Here is a 26,190-nt window from a genome sequence, read left to right as displayed (position 1 = left end):
AAGATGGTGTTTTGGTTAAAACTACGTTTAAAAATTTAAATTGTCAATACTACAGTGCCTGACTTCCACTTTTTCTCCCGTCTTAACTAATATGGTCGCCAGAGGTCACTGTCGTCTTCTTTTACACCTTTCTTTCAGTCATCGGCCATGTGAATCAATGATAAAACCTACTAGTGGGTATAGGAGGGCCCTACTGAACCACATCCATGAGGCTTATAACCACTGATAACGCCCATTTAATGACCTGATAACAGTCTAACTGGCTGATGTTCCAGTCCTTTTGTAACATTAAAATTGAAACATAGGCTACTCTTTGAAAATACAAACAATAAAGAATACATCTTATCTCTTTGTTGCTTGTCAAAGTATATTAAGCATTCAAACAAAACAGTACGAAATAAGAGTCTGGTCCTCGAAGTTGAAGTAATGCTTCTTCATTCCTTTTCATAATACTAGGACTAACTAGCTCGGCAAAAACGAAAACAAAACTGTTTCTTTAACTCTATGGCTTCTGCAGAATCTACATGGATCATCAGCTGGTGAGGATGCTGACATTTTGCCTGCAGCTTTAACATCAATATTTTAGCTCAACATCATGTTTGTAGCCATCAAATTTAAGACCCCTTTACAGAGTTCTTGTTTTAAAATGAGTCAGCTTGAAACGACGACGTTTTCAACAAACTCACTAGTGTCAGCTTAATTAGCTAGCTAGCTACAACTGATCTGAATCAGCTAGGGACAGTTGAATATAGTTGCCAGCTATCAGAAGCTTGTACTTTGCCTCTCTCTGAAATCAAGAACCCATTGTTTAAAAAATGACTATTCATTTTGAATGGTAAATCTGCAGAGAATGGAAAGCTTGACAGGCATAGAAACAGTAACGAAGGGGGCCGGTGCTTTGCAAACAGTCAATTAATTCAACACATAATAATTCAAATTAAAATGCTCCTGATGAATTCTTCATTTCGATCCGTCTTAAATGTCTCTTTGTTTATCTCCTTCAATTGATTCCACTGCATTGAGGAAACAGTGAGCAAACGGAGATTCATTAATGCTAAACAGATTTGCCTCAATGCATTATGGATGAAGTAAATAGATGCTGAATATAATGCCAATCAAACAGTGTGGGTAAAAACTTGTGGCTCAAACAGGATCATTGTGCTCGGTATGAATGAGCCCCTCTGACTGGAGGCGCTGGAGCCCATGTTCTCAGCGCAGAGCTGGAATGCACAGACAGAAAGCCCTGCAATACTGAAAGCAAGCCTGCAGGCCAGCCCGCAGCCAAGTTCGGGGCCCTAATGAGGCAGAGAGATAAAGACAGAAACTAACACGAACATTTTAAAATGACAAAAACTTCCTCTTTAGCAGTTCATGCTTGAACTAAAATTATATCCCTCTTCCTCATTTCTGTCACCATGCTTGTCAAAAATTCTTCTCTTAAGCCAGATGTGCACTTTCCACATTCAAACCCAGTGAACTGAATCACCTGCTTTTCACACATACACACACGTCGTGTGCGCACACGGCACTTAATCTGACACGTCCTGGTGGAATTAAGTGTCAAACAGCATCAGCATTTCTTGTCTGTGTCATGGGAGGCTCAGCAGAAAGACAAACCACTGTACGCTGAGAGGACAAGATGATCGACTGCCACAAGCTGAACCAGTGATGCCTGTGCGGTGCAATGACACAGCATTTTATACTTCAGCATTTAAAGAAAGAAGAGAAATAAACAAAATAATCCAAGAGGTAAAGGGGAGAGAAAGGAAACAGGGAAGATGATGAGGATGAATCCCACGGTGATTAAACTGCAGCTGCTGATGGAGCACTGCACAGAGTCAGATACTGGGCAGGAGGGATTTATATCCACACATTTATATGCATACATCTCATACACAAATACCTGCTAAAAATGCATGAACAAGCTGTGAGGAAGTGAGAAGCAGCCTGCAGTGTTTGTGTCCTTGTCTGTGCATTAGTATTCATTTTGATAAAGCTGTTAGCACTCCTTCCTCCTTTTAGCTTCTCTTTAGAAACAACATGCTCTCTCCTTTTTAATCCCATTTTTGGTCACATCACGTACCTGGCCCCTGCCGCCTTTATGATAGGTTCCCTTCCCCCTGAGCAGTGATACTGCGAGCTTAGACGCAACCTCTGTTCCTCGGCTGTTTATCACATTTCGATTTCATTCGACAGCATAAGGGAGTGAAGGGAAAGATGATGAACGGGACATGTTGTAAGTCATCAAACCTACAAATCTGCATATGCCTTTGACCTCTAATCCACCAGATTCTGTTTATTCAGACATCTTAAACTGAGCATACACTGTACGATTTTAGAAATGTTGTTGCGTAATTCCTACTCCTTCTGTACTGGTAGATTGTTTGCGATGTAATGCTAAAGCTCACAATTTATGTCCTCACACTGTAAGGTCTGATCGTCAGCCACGACCTGAGTGCTCACAATGTATGTATAAAAAATAGGAAAAAAAACACGGCCCGTTGGCTCCTGAGGGCCATTCTGGCTGTTGACAGTTGTCAATAAAGAATCGTTTGAAAGCTCCGAGGCAGGTAAAGTTGGTCTGCTAGCAGAGATTTGTACAGGTCACAATGCTTACAAGGCAGAAATGTGCTGCCTTGATCATCTGTCATCCATGTCTGCTGAAACGTCTAAAAAAAAAGAGGTGCTAGCATATATAGATTCGCAGGTGGCGAGGAAGATGTGGACAGTAGCCTATGGCTTGTCCATTTTGCAGAGAGAATTGCAGGTAAGCTAGCTACGTTTTACTATATCTTTTGTACATTGTTATCTTGATAGCTACGCTCTGATTACTGTAAAAACAAAAAAGAAGCAGAAATAAGGCAAGCTTCAACTGTGCGAGAGTCAGAGAGGGAGGAGTTAATCCCCTGCACACTGCACGGCAAACGACGCCCTACGAAGCTGAAATTCGGTCCGACTCTAAAATGAGTCGTGCGGCTCAATTCGGGCCAGAAACGGGCTAAAACCATACAGTGTATGCCCAGATTTAGTACTGGCTCATATACTGGCACTCGATTCATTTTCTGATGAAAACCATTAATGTGACAGATTGATAAGTCTAGTGAGAAATCGTATCCTTTAAACTTGACTACGCAACACCAAACCCGAGCACTCCATGATAACTTTGACAAGTCTCCCCTTAAAAATCCCCCTCACTGATTTATATTTGAGCCACAAAAGCATCTCCTCTTCCTAACCTCCCTCTGTTTCCGCCTTCTGAGCTCTTGGATTTGTTCTTGATCCTGGAGGAGGAACCCCCCACAGTGGGATCCCACACAGACCCAGCGAGGAGCCTTGTCAGTATAGGGACGGACCTCTGAATGGTTGCCTCCATCTAAGCACAAACAGCAGGATCTGGTGCCACTGCCTGTCTGTATGGGAAGCCGAGCTCAGGGAGCAGAGGAAGCACTAGAAAATATATTGCTGCAGATAAAGTTAATGGTTTCAACTGCAGAGATAGCTAGCCAGATGAGTTCCAGTGAGTGCACGCAACGGGGAGATGGAGAGGGAAGATTGAGCCTAAAGAGAAAAAACGCACGAGGCATATTTTCTTTTTTATTGGTCAGATAATAAAAAGGTCATTATTGCAACAATTTATTATTTTATAAATACCAATACATTATCCTTTGTTGATATTAGAAACCATAGAGTGCAGCGACTACAAGCAGTTAGGATTACAGCTATCATCAAGAGATTGTATTACAGCTGTAATGACAAGGTGACTTTAAATCATAGTTCTCTGTGCAGACGGTTTAGTAACAGCAAGCCACAATACACACACACACACAAGCATCCAGACATACACACACACACTCTTGCATATTTTCCCACAGCTCACTGTGGACAGCTGAGGCCGATTATGCCAATCATGGCAAACAGAGTTAACTGAAATCAGCAGCGGTAGCCTCTCCGTGCACAAGCATGCGTGTGCTTGTGTGTGTGTGTGAGTTGCAGATGTGTGTGGTGCATATCTTGAGACAGCCTGCAGCTGAGAGGCTTAGCAAACAACGCCTTGAAGAAAATGAATAGTCCCCTCCAGCCAATACAGCTCTCACTCCTTAGAGTACCCACAGCTCTCTATTACACACACACACACACACACACATACACACACCGCTGCCACACTTTTAGCTACAGCACCCGCCAGAGGAACATCCTGTGGTGAGATCCAGGGTTTTTCTTTTTTGTGATGTGTGCTCCCCTCTTTGTTAACCATCAGCCTCAGTGGGTGACCTGCGTCTGTGTGTGTGGAATAAGAACGTGTCTCTGTGGTTCGTGAACCAGCCACATTTCGTCTATCGGCTCTGGTAACCCAACGCCCCACGGCTGCATTGTGCACTCGATGGATGGATAGATACGGCGCTCGTGGTGCTGACTGGTTTAAAAGAGAGAGGCACTAACCTGTGAGTGGAGGTTGTGTGTCCGGTGAGAGCAGCGAGGTGGAGCCCAGTGGAGGAATTAAAATCCACTGCTAGACTGAAGTGAAAAGACCTCTCCCTCCTCTCTCTCCTCTCTCTCTCTCTCTCTCTCTCTGTGCTCTGTCGCTCGCACTGGCAGGTTCAGGCTAGTGTTAAACTGCTGCCTCGCTGCATTGGTTGCATCCTCCCTTCCTTCTCTCTCTCTCTCTCTCTCTCTCTCTCTATCTCACACACACATACACTTGCACGCTCAGTGACAGACTGACTCGCCCTTTCATTCTTGCCTTCTCAGATGCTTTCCTTCTTCTTTTACCCTTTCCTTATTCCTCTCTACGGCGAGTGAAGATAATCACATTCCAGCGGAGATGGGGGCATATGGCGGGGGAGCGACACTCAGCCCCAGAGTAAAGCCCCCTCTGTGTGTGAGTGTGCGTCGCATGGACAATCAGTCCCATTGTGTTGGGCGAGGGGAGGGCCGGCGAGAGGGGAAGAAGCCAATGGCCGTACTCATCTGCTGTCCCTGCTGCTGCTGCTGCTGCTGGGTGTATAGCAGATATAGGTGCTGAGCGTGACACAAAAACAACCCCCTCCAGGAAGAGAAGGGAAGGGGGTGACACAAGAAAGGAAACATGATGTAGAATTGTGTGTGCTATAAAGTAGAGGCCTAAAGTAAAGGTTTATAGAATCTCAGTTATCATTTGTCATCTTCGTATCTCTCAGCGGCTCATGTGATGTGCTTTGAACTCCTTTTCTTCCAGGGTTCATGCTGAGTAGCACAGTGTATAGGTTGGAGGTAGTGGAAGAATTGGAAATAAAGGCCACCCACTCTTTTCCCATGACAACCACACAGCGGTTACACACTCCTGAGAGGAGTTGCATGGAGAAATATCTACAGAAAGAACCAAATATTCAGATATTGCTTCAATCCAGATCCATGTTGTAAAAGCCAGAGCTGTGTATATACAGTAGAGGTCTTTTGGGGGCAAGACCAAGTCAAGTCTAAGTCTTATCAAGTCTCAAGTCCAAGTTAACAGTCTTCATAGGTCAGTTGCAAGTCAGTGAAAACTAACCATTAAAATGAAAATTTTGCTTTCAAAACTGTGTTAATAATTGGATTTGTACAAAGCTCAGATCATCACATTCAATCCATATAGGCCTAATGATGAAATATTCAAGACATGTGGCTATGCAAGGCCTGCCTGACAACGTCTTATTTATTCTTAGCATGCATGGCTCTATGGACGGCAATGTCTGTTGGTTGGTCCACCACTTCAGTCCAGACTAAAACATCTCAACAACTATCGAATGGATTGCTATGAAACCAACATTCATGATTCCCAGAGGATGAACCCTAGAGAGAGAGAGAGAGAGAGAGTTTGGTGTTCCCCTGACTTTTCCTATAGCGCCACCATGAGGTTAACTATTTTCTTTATTTTTAATAGAATATCTTCACATCTGTTGGACTGGATCCATGAAATTTGATGTAGACATTCATGTTCCCCTCGGGATGAACTGTAATAACTTTGGAGTGCCGTCATCGGGTCAAAAATTTAATGCGTCCAATACTTTGATTTATGACCATATACCTTCAAAATGAAAAACATTCCCATCGGTCTCAGCTGTACTTTGTTTTAGTGCTAAGTAGCAAATGTTAGCATGCAAACACGCTAGACTAAAAATGGTGAACATGGTGAACAATACACCTGCTGAAGACCATTGTCAAAGCTCGAGCCTGTTGCCACGGTAGCGTCAGCGTTGAGCTCAAAGCCCTGCTGTGTCTGAGTACAGCCTCACCGAGGAGCTAGCAGGGTGTAGAGACACTTAGTCTTGTTTGTTGCCAAAGACTTCACCTGCTCGAAACTTGACACATATTTGCTTACAAGTCTCACAGCCGTCAAGTCCAGTTCAAGCCTCAGACATGAAGTCTGAGTCAAGTTCAAGTCTCACGTTTACAGCTCTTGTGAAAGCCTCTAAATGTCTCTAAATTTGAGGAAGTCATTTTTTATTTTTTTTAGCTTGATGACATTGCACGTTTCTTTTCCTTCATATTTTGGCCTACGTAGTCAAATAATGTCACCGACCCACAGAGAACCACTTAAGCCTGCAGCTGAGGTGCAAGAATAAGAAAATACAAAAATGAATTTCATGTGAAAATCTTTTTGGGACTACAGGAGAGTCTTTTCATAAATAGATGCATGTATTATTTTTCATCTTCTTCTTCCATTGTCACATAAAACTGCGCTCATCAGCAGAACACAGCGGACTACAGAGCAGACAGTTCTCTGTTGCGGTTGGCTGAAGTGTTGACATGTTCTCATATCATCAAAACTGTCTGTGAAACACTACAGGCACCAAGTGTTACAGTGGCACGTAGAGAGAAGTGTTGCTTTCACAAGTTTTGTGAAGAAACACGCTTTTGGTTGAATACGACGCACACACACACACACACACACACACACACACACACACACACACACACACACACACACACACAGACACAGACACACACACAGTCACACCTTGGCCACTTGCTTCACTCTGTGTCCATCTCTTTTCTAATTCAGACTGGCAGCCATCATGGTCCTGACCTCCTTTCTATTCTCCTCTCTGACACTGCATCTATATTTTCACCCATTTCTGTATCTCCTTTGAACCTTAATCCTCCATTTTTTTAACCAGCTCTTCCTCACTGATCTCCTTCTCTCTACTTTTTCATCTCCCAATTTCTAATGTTTTAGCGCAGCTGGAAGTTCAGCATGTTGCTGGTGATTCTCTGCATAATGATCCAACACACTCTTTATTGTTAACCCTTTATAACCGGACATGGATGCCCATTAAAATGAAATCCTTTCAGCGGTTACATGAAACGACCTGCTCACGGCCGACATACATACACACTCTCAGCCTCGCACACACCTTGATACACACTGTGAGTCTGTGCAGACCTCATTACACAACACAGTAATTAGTGACCGGAAAGGCCGAGAGAGTCAATAACGATAACCAGACGTCACCAGCGGTGTGCGTGCTGCCTGCATGTGTCTGTGAACTGTGAGTGTGTGTGTGTGTGTAAACCACATGCAGGAAATCAGGGTGCTACAGAAATAACGGCGTGCTCAGTTTCTTTCTGGCCCTGTACTGCAAAGCCATTACCACAGACAGGTCAATACTGCTGCTCTAAGGTCAGACAGCCTGCAGCTATGCACGCACCCACACACCCACATGGAAACACTGGCCGACTGAGGCTAGAGGGTCCACTCTTCTAGCTCATTTTAGGACCCACAACATCAACAGTCAAAAAAATCTGCCATTACAGTAATAAGCAACAGGAAAGTAAGAAATTCAAACAAAATGCAGAGGAGTACTTAACTGTGAGTAACTTTGCTGACTTTAACTCAATTGAGGAATGTTTAAAGGTGCAGTGTGTGGGATTTGGCGACATCTAGTGGTGTGGTTGCAGATTGCAGCCAACTGGGGTCCCCTCCACTCACTCCTCCCTTTCCAACACTGCGGTAACGTGAGCCGCCGAGTGCAAAAACGCGGTAACGCTGTTCGCCTTGCTCAGAGGTTATCCTTACCATAATAACACTATTTTAGGTGCAACGGTATGAGATTTTCACGGTACGATAGCCATCTCAGAAAATATAATGGTTTCACAGTATAAGAATATGCGATATTACTATTACTTTTTTTATTATTATTATTATTAGTAGTTACAATGACATTTAATGAGAACAGAATTATAATAAATAGAATTATAAACCTGATAAAAAAATAGCATGTAACTACAATATGTCATAGAACTAAAGCATGTTAGTTTACATGTTAGCAGCACTGTAGCATGAAATTAACTACTAAATGAAAAATAATAGCCTATAATGAAACATAATACTTGTCAGTCATGTCAGTTTTTTTCAATACCGTAGATAAGCAAATGTATACGGTACGATAACCATCAACTTTCAGTTTCACAACCTTGTCGGAGAACTAGGGTGGCCTTCAGGTAGCGTAAAAACGTGAAAGGCTCTCTCTAGAGCCAGTGTTTGGTCTGTCCGTTCTGGGCTACTGTAGAAACATGGCGTTTCTTAATTCTTAGTTTCTTAGTTTCAGGTGATTAAACACTAATGAAAACATAGTTATGAATATCATATCCCCTGAAATGTTACACACTGTTCCTTTAAGAGGATAATCAGGGAGGGTTCAAGAGGTTAGGTGAACATAAACATGAAACTGGAAGAAATCCATGAATCTAACACGGTAATGTTGTTTGCATCTAAGGCTAGACACAGAAGTGATTCACGATCTAATTAAGCACTGCAGCTAAGCAAAAGTGACAAGTGAGGATATTAAAAGAAACCCTCTAAGGAACTCAGTGTTACATTTATCCTAATGTACTGTCCCCGTCAGCTTTTCAGCCTAATTGGTGCTAATTCTGTTAAAAAGTTGCAGGATTTGTATAGTGAGACAGTTTCTCAGTGGGAGCTGACAGTAAATGTGACAGCACATGACTCAGCAATGTTCAGCCTCATTTGGGTTATTTAGGAGGGAAAAAATCTGTTTTTATTATCTCAACAATAATAATATGCAGAGAAATATTATAAAATGACAGAATCACTTCTGGCTGAGCACTATTTTACCAGGAAATAACTTTCAGAATGTCCGGCTTCTTGGTTAGCAAATCATACTTCTCATGAGCCAACATATTCATTGATTATTATCTGTGGGATGGCCTATTGTTTCCATGGTGACACTTTAACAGAATTGGTTTTCAGACAGTGAGTAATGCACCTGCTTAAGTATTCTCTATACAGTATGCAATTTGAAGTGAGCACACAGCCGTATATATACGGGCATTACCGTCAGGCAGGTACGAATACATGAAGAAATCCCACAAATCCATAGATTTTATTTCCACTAGGTTCATGCACAGCACACACACACGACAAATGAATGCAGAAACAGCCGCTAACTCACAAATACACACCGCTTGGTATGAGGAATGCAATCAAACACTTAATGCACACGCTGCATGGTGGTAGATAAGCCCCTTCCTCGCTGCTTTGCGACCACAGATCAATCTGTCGTCACACTGTGAACGTCAGCTTAAAGAATCCCTTCTGTATCTCTGCACACACAGGCACAAACTGCCTAATTTAAACTCCATCTCTTGGTATCCAGTTAGAATTCAAAAACAAAAAAACACATCATGTAAGACCACCATGTCGGATGTTTTGTGCACCTCATTTTTGCCAAAATCAAACTCTCATCTTCACACTTGGGTGACCATGAAGCTCTCACATGCCCCAACGTGCAGACATCCTCATACCTGACAGTGTGGACGTACTGGTAGCAGACAGGAAGGTCTTATCTCTCACTTAGCAGCTTTAGATGGACCCACTCGGGCTTGTTGAGTTGGTGAAAGTATAATTTAATTTATACATTTTCTTTATAATATAAACTCGTGTTTATCAAATTAAACTAAGATTTAAGAGGGAAGCAATCCCTTCAAATTAAATTCAATCATTTAATCATCCTCTATCAAGATGTGAGGAGATTTGGCAAATTGCATAAAATCTGCAATCTTCAGACAAATTATTGCCTTTAATTAGAACTGTTCTGGGCGGTGGGCATTAAGCCTAGTTTTACATTGATCCTTGTTGACTTTCTGAAATCCTTCCTTTCAGTTTTATGGGGATGGCAGGCGGATCGCCCAGCTAATTAGCAGGAGAACATTAAACAAGTAACAGTCCAATAAATCGTGTGAAATGAGTCCCTCTCATTATGGGATCAAGCCTGAGGTGAGTAATAGCAGTTATTTAATTAATTATATCTTTTTAACCTCGGTGCCCGTCACTCAAGTGTTTTTATAATTTCCAGACAAGTTCCTTTTTGATGGCTTCTTCAACCTATGGCTTTAACACTGTATTATAGATGACTATCAATATGCTTACTAATTGGGATGTAAATTGAAACATTGATTCAGTTCTGTTTGTACTGCGCTAATATAAGCTTTTATAATGTTAAAGCGTTAATACAGTTAGCTGATTCTTTAAAGCGGTCTCTATATCCTGACAGTAGTGCATGAGACAGGTAATCTGAAAAAAAAAAATCATGTGCCTCTGTGTCCTCCGGTGCTCCTAATGGCATCTAACAGATTTAACAGATCGGAGGAAAACAACCAATCAGAGCTGAGCTGGAGCCTTGCTGTCTCTGAGCAGCTGTCAATCACAAAGTTTGTGACCCGGCAGCCATGTTGAGATCAGTTGAGGAAATACCAAGCACCGCTCACCAGCCGGAGCAAACTTTCTCCGTTGAATGAACAGCCAATAGGAACGCTCTGTCTCTGAAATGACCTCTGATTGGCTAAAGTCTCCCTAGATTTTTTAAAGCCTGAAAACAACGCCATGAGGAGGTGCAGAAGTGTAGTTTTCTCTCAGAACACTTCAATTACAAAATGCTGTAAGGTTATTATTCAGTTATAATTAAATACTCTGCCCACTACAGGTTTAATGTAGATTAAATGTATTAAACCTCACATTTTGCCCACAATCCAATGACCCTAAATTGCACCCAAAGGCTGTGCTATCAGTGTGTGAATGAGTATAAAGATTAGATCTTGCATCAGCCTCTGCCATCAGTGTGTAATGAATGTGTGTGAATGGGTGAATGCACTTTGAGTGGTCGGAAGACTAGATAGGCGCTATATAAATGCAAGTTTAGTTATTATTTCTTGGTATAACAATATTGATTAGTACAGCTTTAAGGCACTAGTCCAAATAATTACTTTTCCTGGTCAAAAGCAGCTCAGTGTGTCTATGTGAGATTTTCGAGACTTTCCTCCAGGATACGCTCTTTCTTCCTGTATGGCTCTGCAGAATGGAGTGCACATAGACTGTTTTCATCATTCAACCTGTCAAAACGGTTCAACTTTTCCAATATTTCTTAGCTGTGTGAGTAGTGTTAGAATGAAAAGAAACACATTCAGTTCATATTGAGTTTAAAGGATTCCAATTTGATTGATTCAGTTGGCTTTTAAACCTCATCTCGGTGCATTGCAAATTTTCATTTTTTGTAACCCCACTGTCAAGCGTGAAACAACATAATATATGTGCATACATTATCTTCTGTCCTTTCCTTCCTTATGCCTCACTACCTTCCTCCCACTCATCACAGACACACACACTGCCCACCTCACACTTTTCTCTACCTTCTTAACACTGCAGCTGGCATTTCCCTCTATCCTTGAACCTCTCTACCACATTCACCTACCACACTGTTAGTCCATCTCTCCTTCCACCATCCATCCCTTTCTTCTCTCTCTGGCCTGAGAAGAGAGAGGAGGAGAGGAGAGCAGCATGGCTCCGGGCCATTACCCACCACGTCTCTATAAGCATAGAACCACGGGCCTCCCACACACACATCATTAATTAAACCCACGTCACTTAAAATGCATGCACATGTGCACGTTCACCAGTAGACACACACACATACACACACACATTTGGCATGCACACACTGCATTTGAGCCCTCGCTGTTTTCATTGACTCCCCCCTCCTCCCGGTGCACCACGCACATTATGAAGGTCAATGATGAATGATGGGTATTGTCTGCAGACACACACACATATATAGACACACACACACAAGAACAAAAGCTACAAAGACACAGGGAACAAGGTGCAGAGGCTGAATCTCTACAGCAGCAGGGCACATCTGTCATGAGGGCAGAGCAGGCAACGGGTCGACATCTGGCCCCGCATCATAGGAACAACCCACCTTGGATTGGTTCCCATAATCAGCCTGGCACACACACATTCAAACACACACACATCGTGCCATCCCTGCTGTCAATCTGCCCCTGAAAGAAAACAACAATCAATGCTGACTTACTACAGTATGCAGAGTCGGCCCTGAGCTGCACTGTGAGATGGGTAATAATATGTCGACACCAAATTGATGAAACAATTAGTTTACCATCTCGGCACAGAAGACGCTTGGTTGCTTTCATTATCCACCTTATCTCTCTCATCTTTCCTGGCAGTAAACACACAGAATAAATCCCACTATAATCCACCCTGAATTAACAATAAGACTTGAGAGCGATCACTGAGAGTGATAAGTACTTCATTATTTCCATGTTTGGGAGTGCATCTGTGACAGTGTGTGTGTGCATGAGTGTGTGCACACTACACACATGAAGGATTTTAGCGAAATGAAATGTACATTGTTACCTCCGCCAAGGAGTTCTTTGTCTGTTTGTCAGCAGGATTACAGAAAAACTACTAGTTTGATTTTCATGAATATTGGTGGAAGGGTGTAGTATGGGCCAACAAAGAACTCATTAAATTTTGATGTGGATCTGAAGTGAGTGGATCTGAATCACGGGGTACATACAGTGGGCAACTCCGGAGTCTAAGAAGTGAAACCAATGTGGAAATGCCTTAAACTTGCATTCTTCTTAATAGCCAGCAGGGGGCGACTCCTCTGGTTGCAACAGAAGTCTGGTTGTATAGAAGTTTATGAGAAAATGAGCCTACTTCTCACTTGATTTATTACCTCAGTAAACATTGTAAACATGAGTTTATGGTCTCAATCGCTAGTTTCAAGTCTTCTTCAATACAGCATGATGTACATTTAGTAAATTATGGTCCCATTTAGAGTCAAATAGACCATAAAGCAGGGGATGCTTTAGGGTGTGGCTACCTTGTGATTGACAGGTTGCTACCATGGCGTTGTCCAGTCTGGGAGTTACAGTTTGTTTTCAGTTCATGAAAGTTAATTGTAACCTTTTTGGTTGCCTAAAAATGTCTTATTCAGCGTTCAGTTGTACTTAACTCCACCCTCTCCTGTCACATCTGGTTGCAAAAAAACAAGATGGCGACAGCCAAAATGCCAAAGTCGAGGCTTTTAAACGGCAGTCCACAAACCGATGGGTGACGTCACGGTGACTACGTCCAGTCTGTGGGCGGATACACAGATTATTTTTCACTTATGGAAACAGCCTAGGCGGAGGTCTGCGCTCTTCGAATGCCCTTCTAGTTTTAATAAAACAGTGCCATTGCAATCATGTAGATTATGACAATTATCATCCATTATCGATTCACCTTTCTTGGTCAAAAAAAGTGCACGGCTAAAATAGGGCTGTGTGAATTCACCGTATGAACTGCGATTGCTACCTCATGCATGTACTCACCTTTCTACTCTGCCTGCTTGAATGAATATTCTGTGCAGGCTTCATAAATCACATCCTGGCTAAGAGGACTGACCAAGTTCCCCTTTACATCATTTAACAGTCTAATAGGGCAATCACATTTCAGCAGACTGGGCTGATTGAGTGCTCGTAAACGCTAATACGTTAGCTGGTAAACGCTGATGACTGTGGGTAGTGCTATTCGAACAATCACACAACAAGACAGCACACTGTTCTGGTGGCGGCTGACAAGCTTGTTGACAGCAAGCCCTCAGATGGCCACAGGCAAAATTACAGGTCACATGATGTCTCCTGACCAGAGAGACCTTTTTCATTCAGTGTCCTCTAGATTATCCAATAGTACATTCTCTTCAATTTCAATTGCAGAATTGTTTATAGATATAATAACCAGATGGAAATGTATTTTTCTGGCTTATCCAGTGAATTAAATACCTAAGAAATCAAGGCACTTCCTCAAATTAATGGTATCCACAATGGCCAAATACAACCTGAGATATTAAAGAGGAACACCACTCAAATTAAAAATTCCGATATGTTATTTCCATGGCTTGGTAAAGTGCAATATTTTTTTGTGAACATGAGCTACTCTCTCTCAAAGCCAGAAATCAGAGAAGTAAGTCCCAAACTTGTGATGTCATAGGATATAAAGTCTGGAGCTGCTCCATAGACAGTGAAAGGGAGACTGATCTTATGAACCCAAAGAATATTTTTCTTTTTTATACAAATTAATTTTATTCTATTGCGGTGTTGTCAGTTGTGAAATAGAAAACGTTCCCATATACTCAGAACATTCCCCTGGGTGCTCTCAGTGTCATCTAGAACATCTCTCCCAATTCATTGTCTATGGAGCAGTTCCACACCTTATACCCTATGACCTCACAAATTTGAGTTTTAGCACTCTAGTTTTTGGATTTGGGAGAGTTGTTCATGTTTACTATTATTTTTTGGACTGTAGACCATAGGATGATGGTGAATATGAGCAATTTGGAAAATGGGCACGGTTCCCCTTTAAGGGATGGCTTTGTCTGCATGATTGGTAAGGAAAAATCTCATAATGGTTGACAAATCTCTATTGTCTCCCAGTATATAAGGTCATATTTCCAAACCTATATCCAATATAGATAAAAAACAACAAACATTTCCATGTAACTTTTGCGGTCAGGTCTGGTCAGGCAGAACCGGAGAAAGAATCCAATTTGAATGCGGTCTTGAGAATGTGGAAGCCTTTATAATGTTTTTGGTGTATGCGCTGTGTGAGTATGTTTCATTGAACCGAACAGGGTGCCATCTTGGAACACTGTGTTCAGTTATCACAATGCATCCATTGCAGACAGTCCACACATCAGGTACATTTCTCTGATCACTCAGCTCTGTGGGATATGGATGAGCTCTAGTGTTTACTTGCAGAGAAGTTCAGCATATTGACACAACGTCCTCTCACCGCTGGTGTTCATCCAAGTACCACATTGTAGACGGTGGCATGTTTACGTGCTAGAAAATATAAATATATGCATAAGCGTATGTCTTGAGTGTATCTTAGTGACAAATACATATCTCAAGGTGTCTGTGTAGTGTGTGAGCACACATCTCTTGTCACCTGTCAGTAAAACAATCTGAGCATGATGGCAGGACTCAGGCATGCCAGGAGGAATGCTGATCAATGTGGAGAGAGAGAGAGAAAGAGAGAGAGAAGCTTGAGGGATGGAAAGAGGAAATAGCAACAGCAGAAAATATGATGGAAGAAAGAGAGAAAAAGACTGTCTTCCTGGAAGCACCAGAGGCTGACAACCACACAGCGAGATTCGCCAAGTGCAAACAAACAAAGGTACTAAATTTAGCTTATAATCATCAACTTCACCTGACTACCTGACTTTCTAGTTTTGCCTCTAGACTCAGGCCTCCACACACCGGTCCTATCTAGTTAGAACACACTGTGCTGTTGAAGCTCTGTAAATCTGAAGCTTTAGAGCTGCAGAGCACACACAAGGAAGTCACAGGGGAAATTAATAAGTACCCATGCTAAGAACGACCGGCCAAGCCTCTAAAGGCTATAGTGTTCACAATACAATACTAAAATAGGGGATGGAACAAACCTGTACAGTCTTAGTAGAGATGGGGCTAAAAATAAAATAACATGTCCTGAGAGTGGTGCTGAAGCAGAAATTAAAAGGGTTTATCCCCTTAGGTGCATGAATGCCTTCAACAACTTTCTGCATATTAGATTATGAGATATTTTGTGGTCAAAGTTTGTGTTCATTTTGGCCTGAACAAGGTGCAAATGGAAAGCTCATGAAAAAAGGGTATATCCTCTGGTGAGCATGCATGTGTTTCATGCATTTAATGTCAATCTTCCTACATTTTCATGTTTCTTGTGTAGGCCTATCAGTGAAAGTGTTGGCCTAATGGTGGTGCTACAGAAAAAAAGAGATCTTTAAAAACATATTGTGATTCTGTGGGGACCATGAATATCCAGAACAAATATCTGGTCATATTTTTTTTCAAAATACCTCGCCTCGGAGGTCAAAGTGAAGTTTTTACATGATAGCAGTGATAGACAAAAAGTCAGGAGGTCAACAAAAGCATTAGGTATCATCCTCTGAAGACTATATGAACGTTTGTATAAAATTTGAAACAGTGGTAAGATACTTTTTGGGGCAATATTAGACAGGCAGACTGTGGACTGACCGACATGGCCATCTTTAGGCTCTGCAGCTAGCGGGGCAAAAACTACAGAATATTCTAAATATGCTGTGTTATAGGCCTATACATATATTTGACAAGGCTACCTTAAATTAAATTTTTTTAGTAATACTGACCATGATATGTCCTAAGAGGGACATTTTGCAGTTGAAATATAACTTGTCATGTCAGTGCTCTCTGTTGGCCAAACTATGTAATGCTGACACTGTTTCAACACTACCTCAGTCATATCTTTGGCATTTCTGCGCTGCGATTTCTTGTTATTTATCAGCCGAAGTACACTATATGCCGATGACATACCGATATATCTGCGATAAGCTAATATTGACTATCGGTATTGCTCCAATTGTGAAATTCTATTTTGTCTATCACCATATTACTACTTATTACTGTGGCTTATTAACAAAGAATGTATATTGCCAAGAAATGAAAGTCAATTGCTCAAACCATTGCAACATCAGCACCCAGCAGCAAAGCAATGCTTCTGCCATTTTGGACTGAAACGACTACCGGAAGACAGTAAAACGTACGCCTAAAAAGTGCCGTACAAAAATAAAACAAAATTCTTTCTATTCTGATGTCATATTCTACCAAAACGGCCTGTGTTGAACAATAAGATATTTTAAATATAATAAGCGTTTTCAGTCCAAAATGGCAGCAGCGGAAAACACATTTTCGTCTCTTTGCATCTATACTCTTAGTTATTACTGCTGAAGGAAGTTCAAATCCCCTCAATACTGGCCATAATCCATCTTAAAGTAACATTTAATTACGAAATTAACCACCACACTCTCCCGCACCCTTTTCCCAGAACTGTTGGACTTTTGAAAGCTTATGCAAAAATAGACAAAAAGTTAATCCAAACATATGAGTGTATACGCGCTGATACTGACAAGTTGTGTTACTAGTGCTCGTGACACTCTCTCCCACGTTGAAACAATGAGCGTGGTGAAAGGACCCGGGCCTGCTGGTGTTCCCAGCCTTTTCCTTCCTGCCAATGAGAATGAAAGGCGAATGCCTCACAGTGTTTCCTCTCCTCTTCTATTAAATAAGGGTGACTCACCCCAGCTCACCAACAATACACACCACCCTAAGAAAGGTGCACAGTTGAGGGGGTTGCAATGTTACAGCACAGACATACTCACACTTCCATTGCCCTACTATGCTGCCTATAAACACACACAACACAAACGCAGTTGGGTAACCGGCCATCAGGGATGTTGCCAAAAGGCCAGAGTGGTTAGAAGAGGGTCTTAAAAGGGGGAAACGGTTCCCAGGCCTCTGAGAACAAAACTGTCTCTTTTTTCCAGCCTGGTGGATTTAAATGCCCCCTCACACAGCGGCAGGCCGGTCCACATGGAGACCGATGCTGCAACTCGGTGAATCAACATGCTCACTGCAAGTTTGTTCACTATATCTGACAAGTAATACTGAAACAAATGCTTCTAACAAAACCTAATAAAAAACAATTACAGACATACACTGCGGAGAGGAGGGAACCTTTTCAGATAATTTGTTTTGTGCAGCCCTAGCACTTGTAGTAAGAGGGAACAGCAACACATCAGCAGAGTGGAAAATAAATGGTCTATGTGGGAGGGCAGCCAGATGATAACATTAGAAAATGGATCTTGCTCGCTGGTGGCAAATAGAGATTAGCTAAATGCCAGTCAAACAGGGATAACAGAGCAGCGGGGATTAAGCAAGGGAATGTTTTATGGTAATGAAAGATGAGTCACAGATGATGTCTGTGAAAAGATGGGCAGAAACTTCACTTATTAAGTATAATTTTCAACATTTTAACATCAACTCACTCTGGATTTTTCAGTGTAAAGCCAAATATAGAGTCTCCAAATCTTACCATAACAGCAGAGCAGACACATCTTTGCGTTTTTACCTTTCCGCCTCCAAAACCAGTACTTGCGCCGTCGCTTCATTGTCAGTCCAGTGTCTTTTATTTTGAAAAAGAAAACACCAGCTCCTCCTAGCATATATATTCATCTAATGACATCCCCACTGAGTTGTCCAGCCTGTAAGGATCACCTACCCAAGGTAACGTGTCTGAGACGGGACCTCCGGTAACCAGCGACCAGCCAGTCCATGCTGTGTCCGAGCCCGTTGGACAGAAAGTGAGGTGTATGTTCAGATGAGGTCAAGTAAAAGTCCTAACAACTAAAGTTTCACTTCCTACGTGGCCTAAAATACACCTCTGTTTAGGACTTTCTCCCCTTCCTTCCTCGACCTCCACCAGTGAACAAAGAGGCAGAGGACAGGACGCTATGCTGAGACCTACTATACTCTACTGCTGAAGAGTAAAAAGACAGCGCCGTAGAGGAAGACACCTCAACCAACCACCAACACCTTCACATGTTTATGGCCTCTTGCAGGTAGGATGTCCATAATTTCACAAAGGTGAGAAGAAATGGTCGGGTTACGCAATTAACCCACACCTTCCTCTCTGTAAAGTTACTTCCTCAAAGTCCCTCTTGGTCCCTCAGTGTCCAGCAGGTCTGAATGATCCTTTTCTGAGCTCAGACTGAGCGTGTAAGGTACAGTAGCTTTCTGGGAAGAGCCTCACAGGATAACAATGCCAGTCAGGAGGGGGAAACGACACACACTGCAGTCAGGAAACACTGGCTGGCGCATAGATGGAAAAACGGTGTCCTGTCTGAAACACTGTAGATATTTAGGCTTCTAGGGACTTATTATTATTGGCTAGTATTGACAGTGTTTCATGTTTGACCTGACTCAGTGTATCAAACCCAGCTGATAAGGTTTGGAGGTAAAATAAAAATAGATTTATAGTAAAAAATTAAAGATTCCATTAGAGAATAATCTGGCATTGGAAGGTGTGTGTGACACGCACAAACATATGGTTACTTATAAAGGAAGTGTCAACAGACTTTGGTCTTACAAACCAGGGCTGTCAATCGATAAAAATATTTAATCGCGATTAATCGCAAATTAATCTCACATTTTTTACAAGTTCAAAATGTACCTTAAATGGAGATATGTCAAGTATTTAATAATCTTATCAACATAAGAATGGACAAATATGCTTTTTTTATGCAAATGTATGTATATATTTATTATTGGAAATCAATTAACAACACAAAACAATGATACATATTGACCAGAAACCCTCACAGGTACTGCATTTATCATAAAAAAAATGCTCAAATCATAACATGGCAAACTCAAGTCCAACTGGCAACAACAGCTGCCAGTGTGTCAGTGTGCCAACTTGACAATGACTTGGCCAAAATTGCATGTGATTATCCCATAATCCCATAGAAACCATTTTCTGGTCAAGGGACCCCTTTTGAAAATGGCCATGACAGTTTTTCCTCACCAAAATGTATTGTAAGTTTGGAGCGTCATTTAGCCTCCTTCGCGACAAACTAGTATAACTTGGTACCAATGGATTCCTTTGTTCTTCTAGTTTCATATGATGCCAGTATCTTCACTGTAGCTTTAAAACTGAGCCCACTACAACCAATGAAAGATCGGTTGTGTTAACCCGTTAAAGAAATTAGTGCCTTTAAAAAAAATTTGCTTTACCGCGTTATTATCGCGTTAACTTTGACAGCCTTATTACAAACCCATTTTTTTTCTGGAGTAATTTTACACATTTCTATACAAACAGTCTAAAAGTAGCTCATTGTTAGTTTCCTCTCTCCACCTCATTGTTTTTTCCAGCAGGCATTTGGGAGAAATGTCCCCCTGTCTTCCCAGAATCACAGGAAAAGTGGGTCGGTGTGTTACAGTAAGAGTGAATGCTAATTTTCAATGCTTTTTAAAATATCATATATTATTGAGTCAAAATGAAATAATTAAAAGAGCGAAAGCATGATAATGTGCTTTCAAATGGAAGGACCTTTTGGTTTTATTGAGACCATCTATCAACTGTTGATTGTTTTCTAATTGATTTGGGAGCAACAGCACAGTATCACGCCAGGATATGGTGTACGTGGATGGTTGCTTTGTTGCAAAGGAGTACAAAACTCTGCATATGTCCACATCACACGCTGAGCACGGAGGTCCACCTGCTGGTGGATGGGTGAAACATTTCTGAGCCTTTACCTCCACCTACAGGAACATTTGCGAACTGGCGTGCCTCAAACTTGATCCTAAATACTGGTGGTTGTGAGAGCATGTGTTTGCAACCGCTGAGGGATATTACATTAACACACACAGGTATTATCCGTTTCCTGCTGAGTGCAGCCCACACCCACTGTGGTTATCAACTGAGCAAACCAACCACCTCCACACCTCCGCACACAGTCATGTCCAGTCTGAGACGTCGCCACCAGACAAAGAGTAAACACTGGGAAAACACTCAAATAAGTTATGTATTAACAAAGATCGATATCCACTTGAGATGTTGACAATTGTTGGCACATATGACAACAATATAGTCACTAATTTATGTCATGAAGGTCAAGTGATGAAGATCAATGCATCGACAGCTTCACTTGATGCCTATTAGATAAGACAAGACTTCCTCCTCACAGTCTCATGTCTGGGTCAATGTGCACAAATTAGTACAAAAATGTCATTCTTGAGGGTAGTTTAAAGGTGCTCTATAGGATATTCAGAGCATTAATATAGCAGCAAACAACTTTTTGCTGTAAAGATATAGAGGAGTAATGTCTACCTGAGCCACTCTCCCTGTGTGTGTGTTGTAATCCATCTCCCTGCTTTGTTGACATAGCTGGGCCGGCCCACATGGCTAGCTCACAGCCGCCGCTCTTCACTGCGCTCATATGGTGGTTACGGCTGATAACGTTGTCCAAACAGATGGCACCGTTGTGGAAGCATAGCACACACCCTCCGGTGCGCTTGTTTTCAGAGTTAGCAACGTCAGCTGCGATCCGCCGGCTCAGCCGTCGCCATGTTGAGAGCAACGCAGAGGCGATAAAAATGCTCCCAATCTCGCATTTAGCACCTTTAAGAGTGAATAAAATCACATTAAACCTGAATGCAATACTGAATTAAAGCTTTAACTGATAAGTGTTGCTTTAATAAATAAATAAAAACATTTTTTTTTAAAGCTGCAGTGGGTAGAAATGGAGCAAATATAATTCAAAAAAAAAAGTTACAGTATTTTTATAAAACGGTCACTGTATCCTGACAGTAGTGCATGAAACACGTAATCTGAAAGAAATCATGTGCCTCTGTGTCCTCCGGTGCTCCTAATGGCATCTGCAAGATTTCACGGAAAGGACGAAAACAACCAATCAGAGCCGAGCTGGAGCCTTGCCGTCTCTGAGCAGCTGTCAATCACTCGTGAACTCCGATCAAACGGTCAAACTAGGCAGCGCTGATCAAATATCAATCAATATTCTGTTACTGTAATGAGTATTTCTCGCATCCAATGTTTTCAGAAACATCTTGTAGTGTACTGTTTAGCTGTAAAATGAGAAAGTTTGTGACCCGGCAGCCATGTTGAGATCAGTTGAAGAAATACCAAGCACCGCCCACCAGCCGGAGCACAGCCAATAGGAACGCTCTCTCTCTCTGAAATGACCTGTGATTGGCCAAAGTCTCCCCTCACAGGTTAGATTTTTCAAAGCCTGAAAACAGAGCCATGAGGAGGTGCAGAAGTCTAGTTTTTCTCTCGAAACACTTGAATTACGATATGCTGAAAGGTTATTATAGAATTTTTGCCGAATGATGCCAAAAACATTCTGCCTACTGAAGCTTTTACATACTGGAACAGTCTATTTAGAGTTAATAGCTGACATTTACGGATGACAGTCATATATAACCTTTACTTTTTGTCATCAGTAATATAGTGGACCAACACTTTATAGAATAGTAAGAACTTAATTTACAGCATATGCTGTTAGTTGAAGTTTCTGTGCTTCTGGTTGTGGGAACCTGGACATGTATAAATCCCCCCAAAAATGATTTATTCTTTCAGCATGATTTCTGTTCTTAGAAGATGAATATTGTGTTCATCGGTTATTTACAAGACTATGGTAAAACTGCAAAGCAAGGAGCAAAGGAAATACTTTCCAATAGACCTTTTAGAATTCAAATACCTCCTTACCACGGTAGGTACAATTGATGGGTACAGTGCATATTGATGTGGTACAGCAATGCACGGCATATAAAATAAATCATCTTTAAACCATCATGAACTGGGCTGCACTGGGGAACCACTATTGGCTGAAGTGAGTTAAAGCCAGCAGAGGACAGTGAAAGGGTTCAGCTCAGGATGAATGGGCACCAGTGCAGCCAAACAATAGCAGAAGCAGTAGGCTAGCAGGCCACACAGCATCTGATTCATACAGTCCCACTGCTTCTATAGCTTAGCTGACCGAAAACAAACCGTTTCATTGTTGTAGACTGATACAGCTGTCCTCACAGTAACACCAGCTCAAACCTACATGCCCCCGAGCCATTTGTGTTGAAAACACAAATTAAATCCTGTGTAATTAATAAGATAGATACTTGGGCAAACTCGACTTCACACACAAGAGAGAGACAGAAACAAATAGACCTTCTTTGAAGTGTATGATGGTGTCTGAAGAGAGTATAGTGTTGAGATTTATATTGCACATTTTGCGCAACTCTGTTACACAAGAGCTGACAGGATAATGTCTGTGTTGCAGTTTACATTCAAAGATGATGGGGCATACCAGTGATATTTGCAATAGGTGCAAACAGTCGCCTGCTAACCATACTCACATGTTCTGGTCCTGTCCAAATTTAACAGATTTCTGGTGTCAATTTCGGACAGTTTTTGGCATGAACCTTAACCCTGATAATCATTAATAGAATGATTTAGAAATGGGCTGAGGCAGATCTCAGGCAAACAAATAAATAATAAATAATATAGATAGATTCATAGAGATAAATAATATATGTCTATATTACTTATAAATAATGTAGACATACACTATATACACATCCCCCCCTTTTTTTGTATGAGTGTTGATGTGTGTATAATATGTATATGTGTATGTATGTATGTATGCGTATATATGTATGTTCACATGTGTATGTATATGGACTATACATGTGTATGTACTGTATATGTGTATGTGTATGTATGTGTATATAGTATATGTATGTGTAGGTGTACGTGGATGTATGTATGTATGTATGTACAGTATATGTACATGTATGTATATGTGAATGTGTGTATATGCATGCATGTGTGTGTATATGTATGTGTGTCTTTTGTTGTTGTTTTTTCTCCTCAGTTATCTATTTATTAATTTTTCTATCTTACTCCTCTGTTCTGTATGTACCAATGGGTGTATTAAATACAAGAACAAAATTGCAAATATATACTGCACATATTGTGTATGTATAATTATGAGTAATTTGCAATATATAGTATATAAAAAATAATCTTAACCCTATACCTCTAATGGACGTATTTGGAGTCCCACCATCTGCAGCACCTGTCCTCCCTTTGATAAAACGGCGTGTTCTGGCCTTTACTATTAGCAAGACGCCTCATTTTATTTAAATGGAAGCACGATCTTCCCCCCTCGCACAATAGTTGGCTCAAGGAGATCTTAAATCACATTGAAAAGATGAGATTTTCACTTACAGATCCCAGCAGATCCTTTGACTTTAACATGACCTGGAAGTCCTTTATTGAATATCTAGATAAGGCCGCCATCCAGCCGAAAGACAACTAGATCCCCTTCTTGTTCTTGTGTATATTTCCTGTCTTTTAACTCAGAGACCATTTCGCTCGGACATCTTGGCTATGCGACTGTTTATTGTTCACAATACTGGTGTAAAATCATTAAAAAAAGATTTGAGAAGAAAGATGATGGGGCTAAAAGGACAACACCATCTTCCTAACCATTTGTTCAGGAAGAATGGATCAAAATAGACATAAATTATAACCAGGCATCTTCTTCAGCATAACTAGGACGGCCTAAAAAAATCCCATTTCATACCACTCCGGTTAAAACAGACCCAGACGTATAGAGTCAAAACAACAGAACACGATAGATTAATGTACCACTTCTCTACTGGAATCATATCCGTGGTCCAAGACATGCGGGATCAGTCAGCCACGATAAAAACGCTGGATCATTAAAGGTTGCACTGAACCAAGTCAAATGGAATAAATGACTATTCAACTGTGGCAGGGAAGACCTAATTATGCTTATTAGTTTCAGTGCTTTCGGTGGAAACATTGTGCAATACTGGGGCCAAATGATGATGAATATCTATAAAAAACTGATGATTCACTGACAGATAATATCTCGGGGTATTCCAGTGTCTACCTCACTTCCTGCCATCACCTGAGACGTGTGACTGAGACTGAAGTCACCTCGCCCAATCTTAACAGTGGCACTATCAACCATAGAGCAAAGTTCACATCAAACTGTAAGTACAGCACGGTGTGTGTCCTCAGCTGCATGTTAGCACAAGCACTCCTCATGGTTTGCAAGATATGACGAAGCCCCACGAAAAGCGAGCCCAGACAGCACACACTGCAGGAGTACTGACATGTATTTGGATCCGAGTTTTCTGGGAAATATAGACTGCTTAGTCGGACTAAAGCAAACTGGGCAAACTTTCAGTTCCAGCTGAAAGATCCATCTGGACGCCTGCATGGGGTGAGATCCCAGGACTTGTTTTGATCAGGCTTAAGACATAGAAGTGCACAGTGACCTGTCAGATTATTTTTTTTTGCATGTTTCTGAAAGCTGCATCCCGAGCAGACCAAGTTCTAGTACTTCTACGAAGCCGTCTTCTCCAGAATGAAAAATAAATGCATGCCCTCCAGCATATGGATGGTTTGCACAAACAGGTCGGGGCTTGCTTCTGAAACCTTCATACCTGCTGAGCAGCCAGTAAGTCAGGGGCGGTGTGTAAACAAGGGCTCCTACAATGTAGGTACGTTACAGTCTGGCCATTCCATGCTTTACCAACACAGACTGACAAAAACACCATAAGGCTAATACAAGACCAGTTACAGCCATAACACTGAGTCAACAGCAAGCCAGTTAAAGACTTTACACAGCCTGTAATGATCCTTCAGATTTTTTACTCATGATCTAAGATTGAACTGCACAGGAGAGTGAACAATAAGTTACCTTATGGACTCCTATTAAACATATGAATAGGCTTAAAAAGTGAATCAGTCCAAAAGTGATATATTAAAAGGTTTATAATAGGTTGTAAAGAGCAGTTAAATCATTTAAATGTCTTGCAGTAGTTTTGGGACAGTACTTGTGTTTTCGTTTTGAAAGTGGTGTCTCAGCATTCCTGAAAGACTCACCTGCTTCCTCTGGGTCCTCGCTGTCCAGACTGCGTTGTTTCCTGCGAAAAGCGACTCTGCTAAAGCCGTCCATGCTTGTATGAGTCGTTGGCCGCTCCCGCATTGAGATACTAAAGTGAAACGAATTCAAATTGACCGGAAATAAACTATTAGAAGTTTATAAAGAGACGCGGTCCACTCCTCTACGGAGAGCTCCAGTATGGCCGTCCAGTTGCATCCAGCTGCGCGGCGGCAGCCCATCATGCGCCTGCGCAGCGCGTCTCAACATCAAACAAAACAGCTGAACACATGTGTCTGTGGAATCTATATCATCCTACTTCTCTCTGGAGCAGCAATGTCACCTTGATGATGGGGGTGTTTCCCAAAGGAGCGCCCCTCTGCCCCCTCAGTGCGTACTGGCGGTGCAGACCTCCTTTATTATTACACCCAGACAATGGACACACTGTTGGACACATACACGCACACACACGCAGACACACACTAACGCGCACACTGTACCATTTTGAATTGATGATTTTGTCATGTTGATAATCTTTATTAGTTGGAGATAATAAATCACAATT

General features: G+C 41.6%; 1 protein-coding gene across 5 annotated transcripts in view; it reads right to left on the bottom strand.

The window, feature by feature from the left end:
* Positions 1 to 25,842, bottom strand: part of LOC141765681 (FYVE, RhoGEF and PH domain-containing protein 4-like) — a 65,189-nt gene extending 39,347 nt beyond the window's left edge. For 2 of the 5 annotated variants that reach the window (XM_074631847.1, XM_074631850.1), the window contains exon 1: positions 4,441 to 4,574. Coding sequence is in view for 1 of the 5 variants with exons in the window: in XM_074631842.1 (XP_074487943.1) it covers positions 25,628 to 25,730 (103 nt within the window). In the remaining 4 variants the exon portion in view is untranslated. Of the gene's footprint in view, positions 1 to 4,440; positions 4,623 to 25,627 lie in introns of those variants that run through there. The other 3 variants (XM_074631842.1, XM_074631845.1, XM_074631849.1) reach the window with 3 other exon arrangements.
* Between the last annotated feature and the right edge of the window lie 348 nt (positions 25,843 to 26,190).

Source organism: Sebastes fasciatus, chromosome 4 (genome assembly GCF_043250625.1).
Source record: "Sebastes fasciatus isolate fSebFas1 chromosome 4, fSebFas1.pri, whole genome shotgun sequence".
Taxonomy (NCBI): Eukaryota; Metazoa; Chordata; class Actinopteri; order Perciformes; family Sebastidae; genus Sebastes; species Sebastes fasciatus.
The sequence above is the reverse complement of the archived record's forward strand: the minus strand, read 5'-3'. Positions and strand labels throughout refer to the sequence as shown.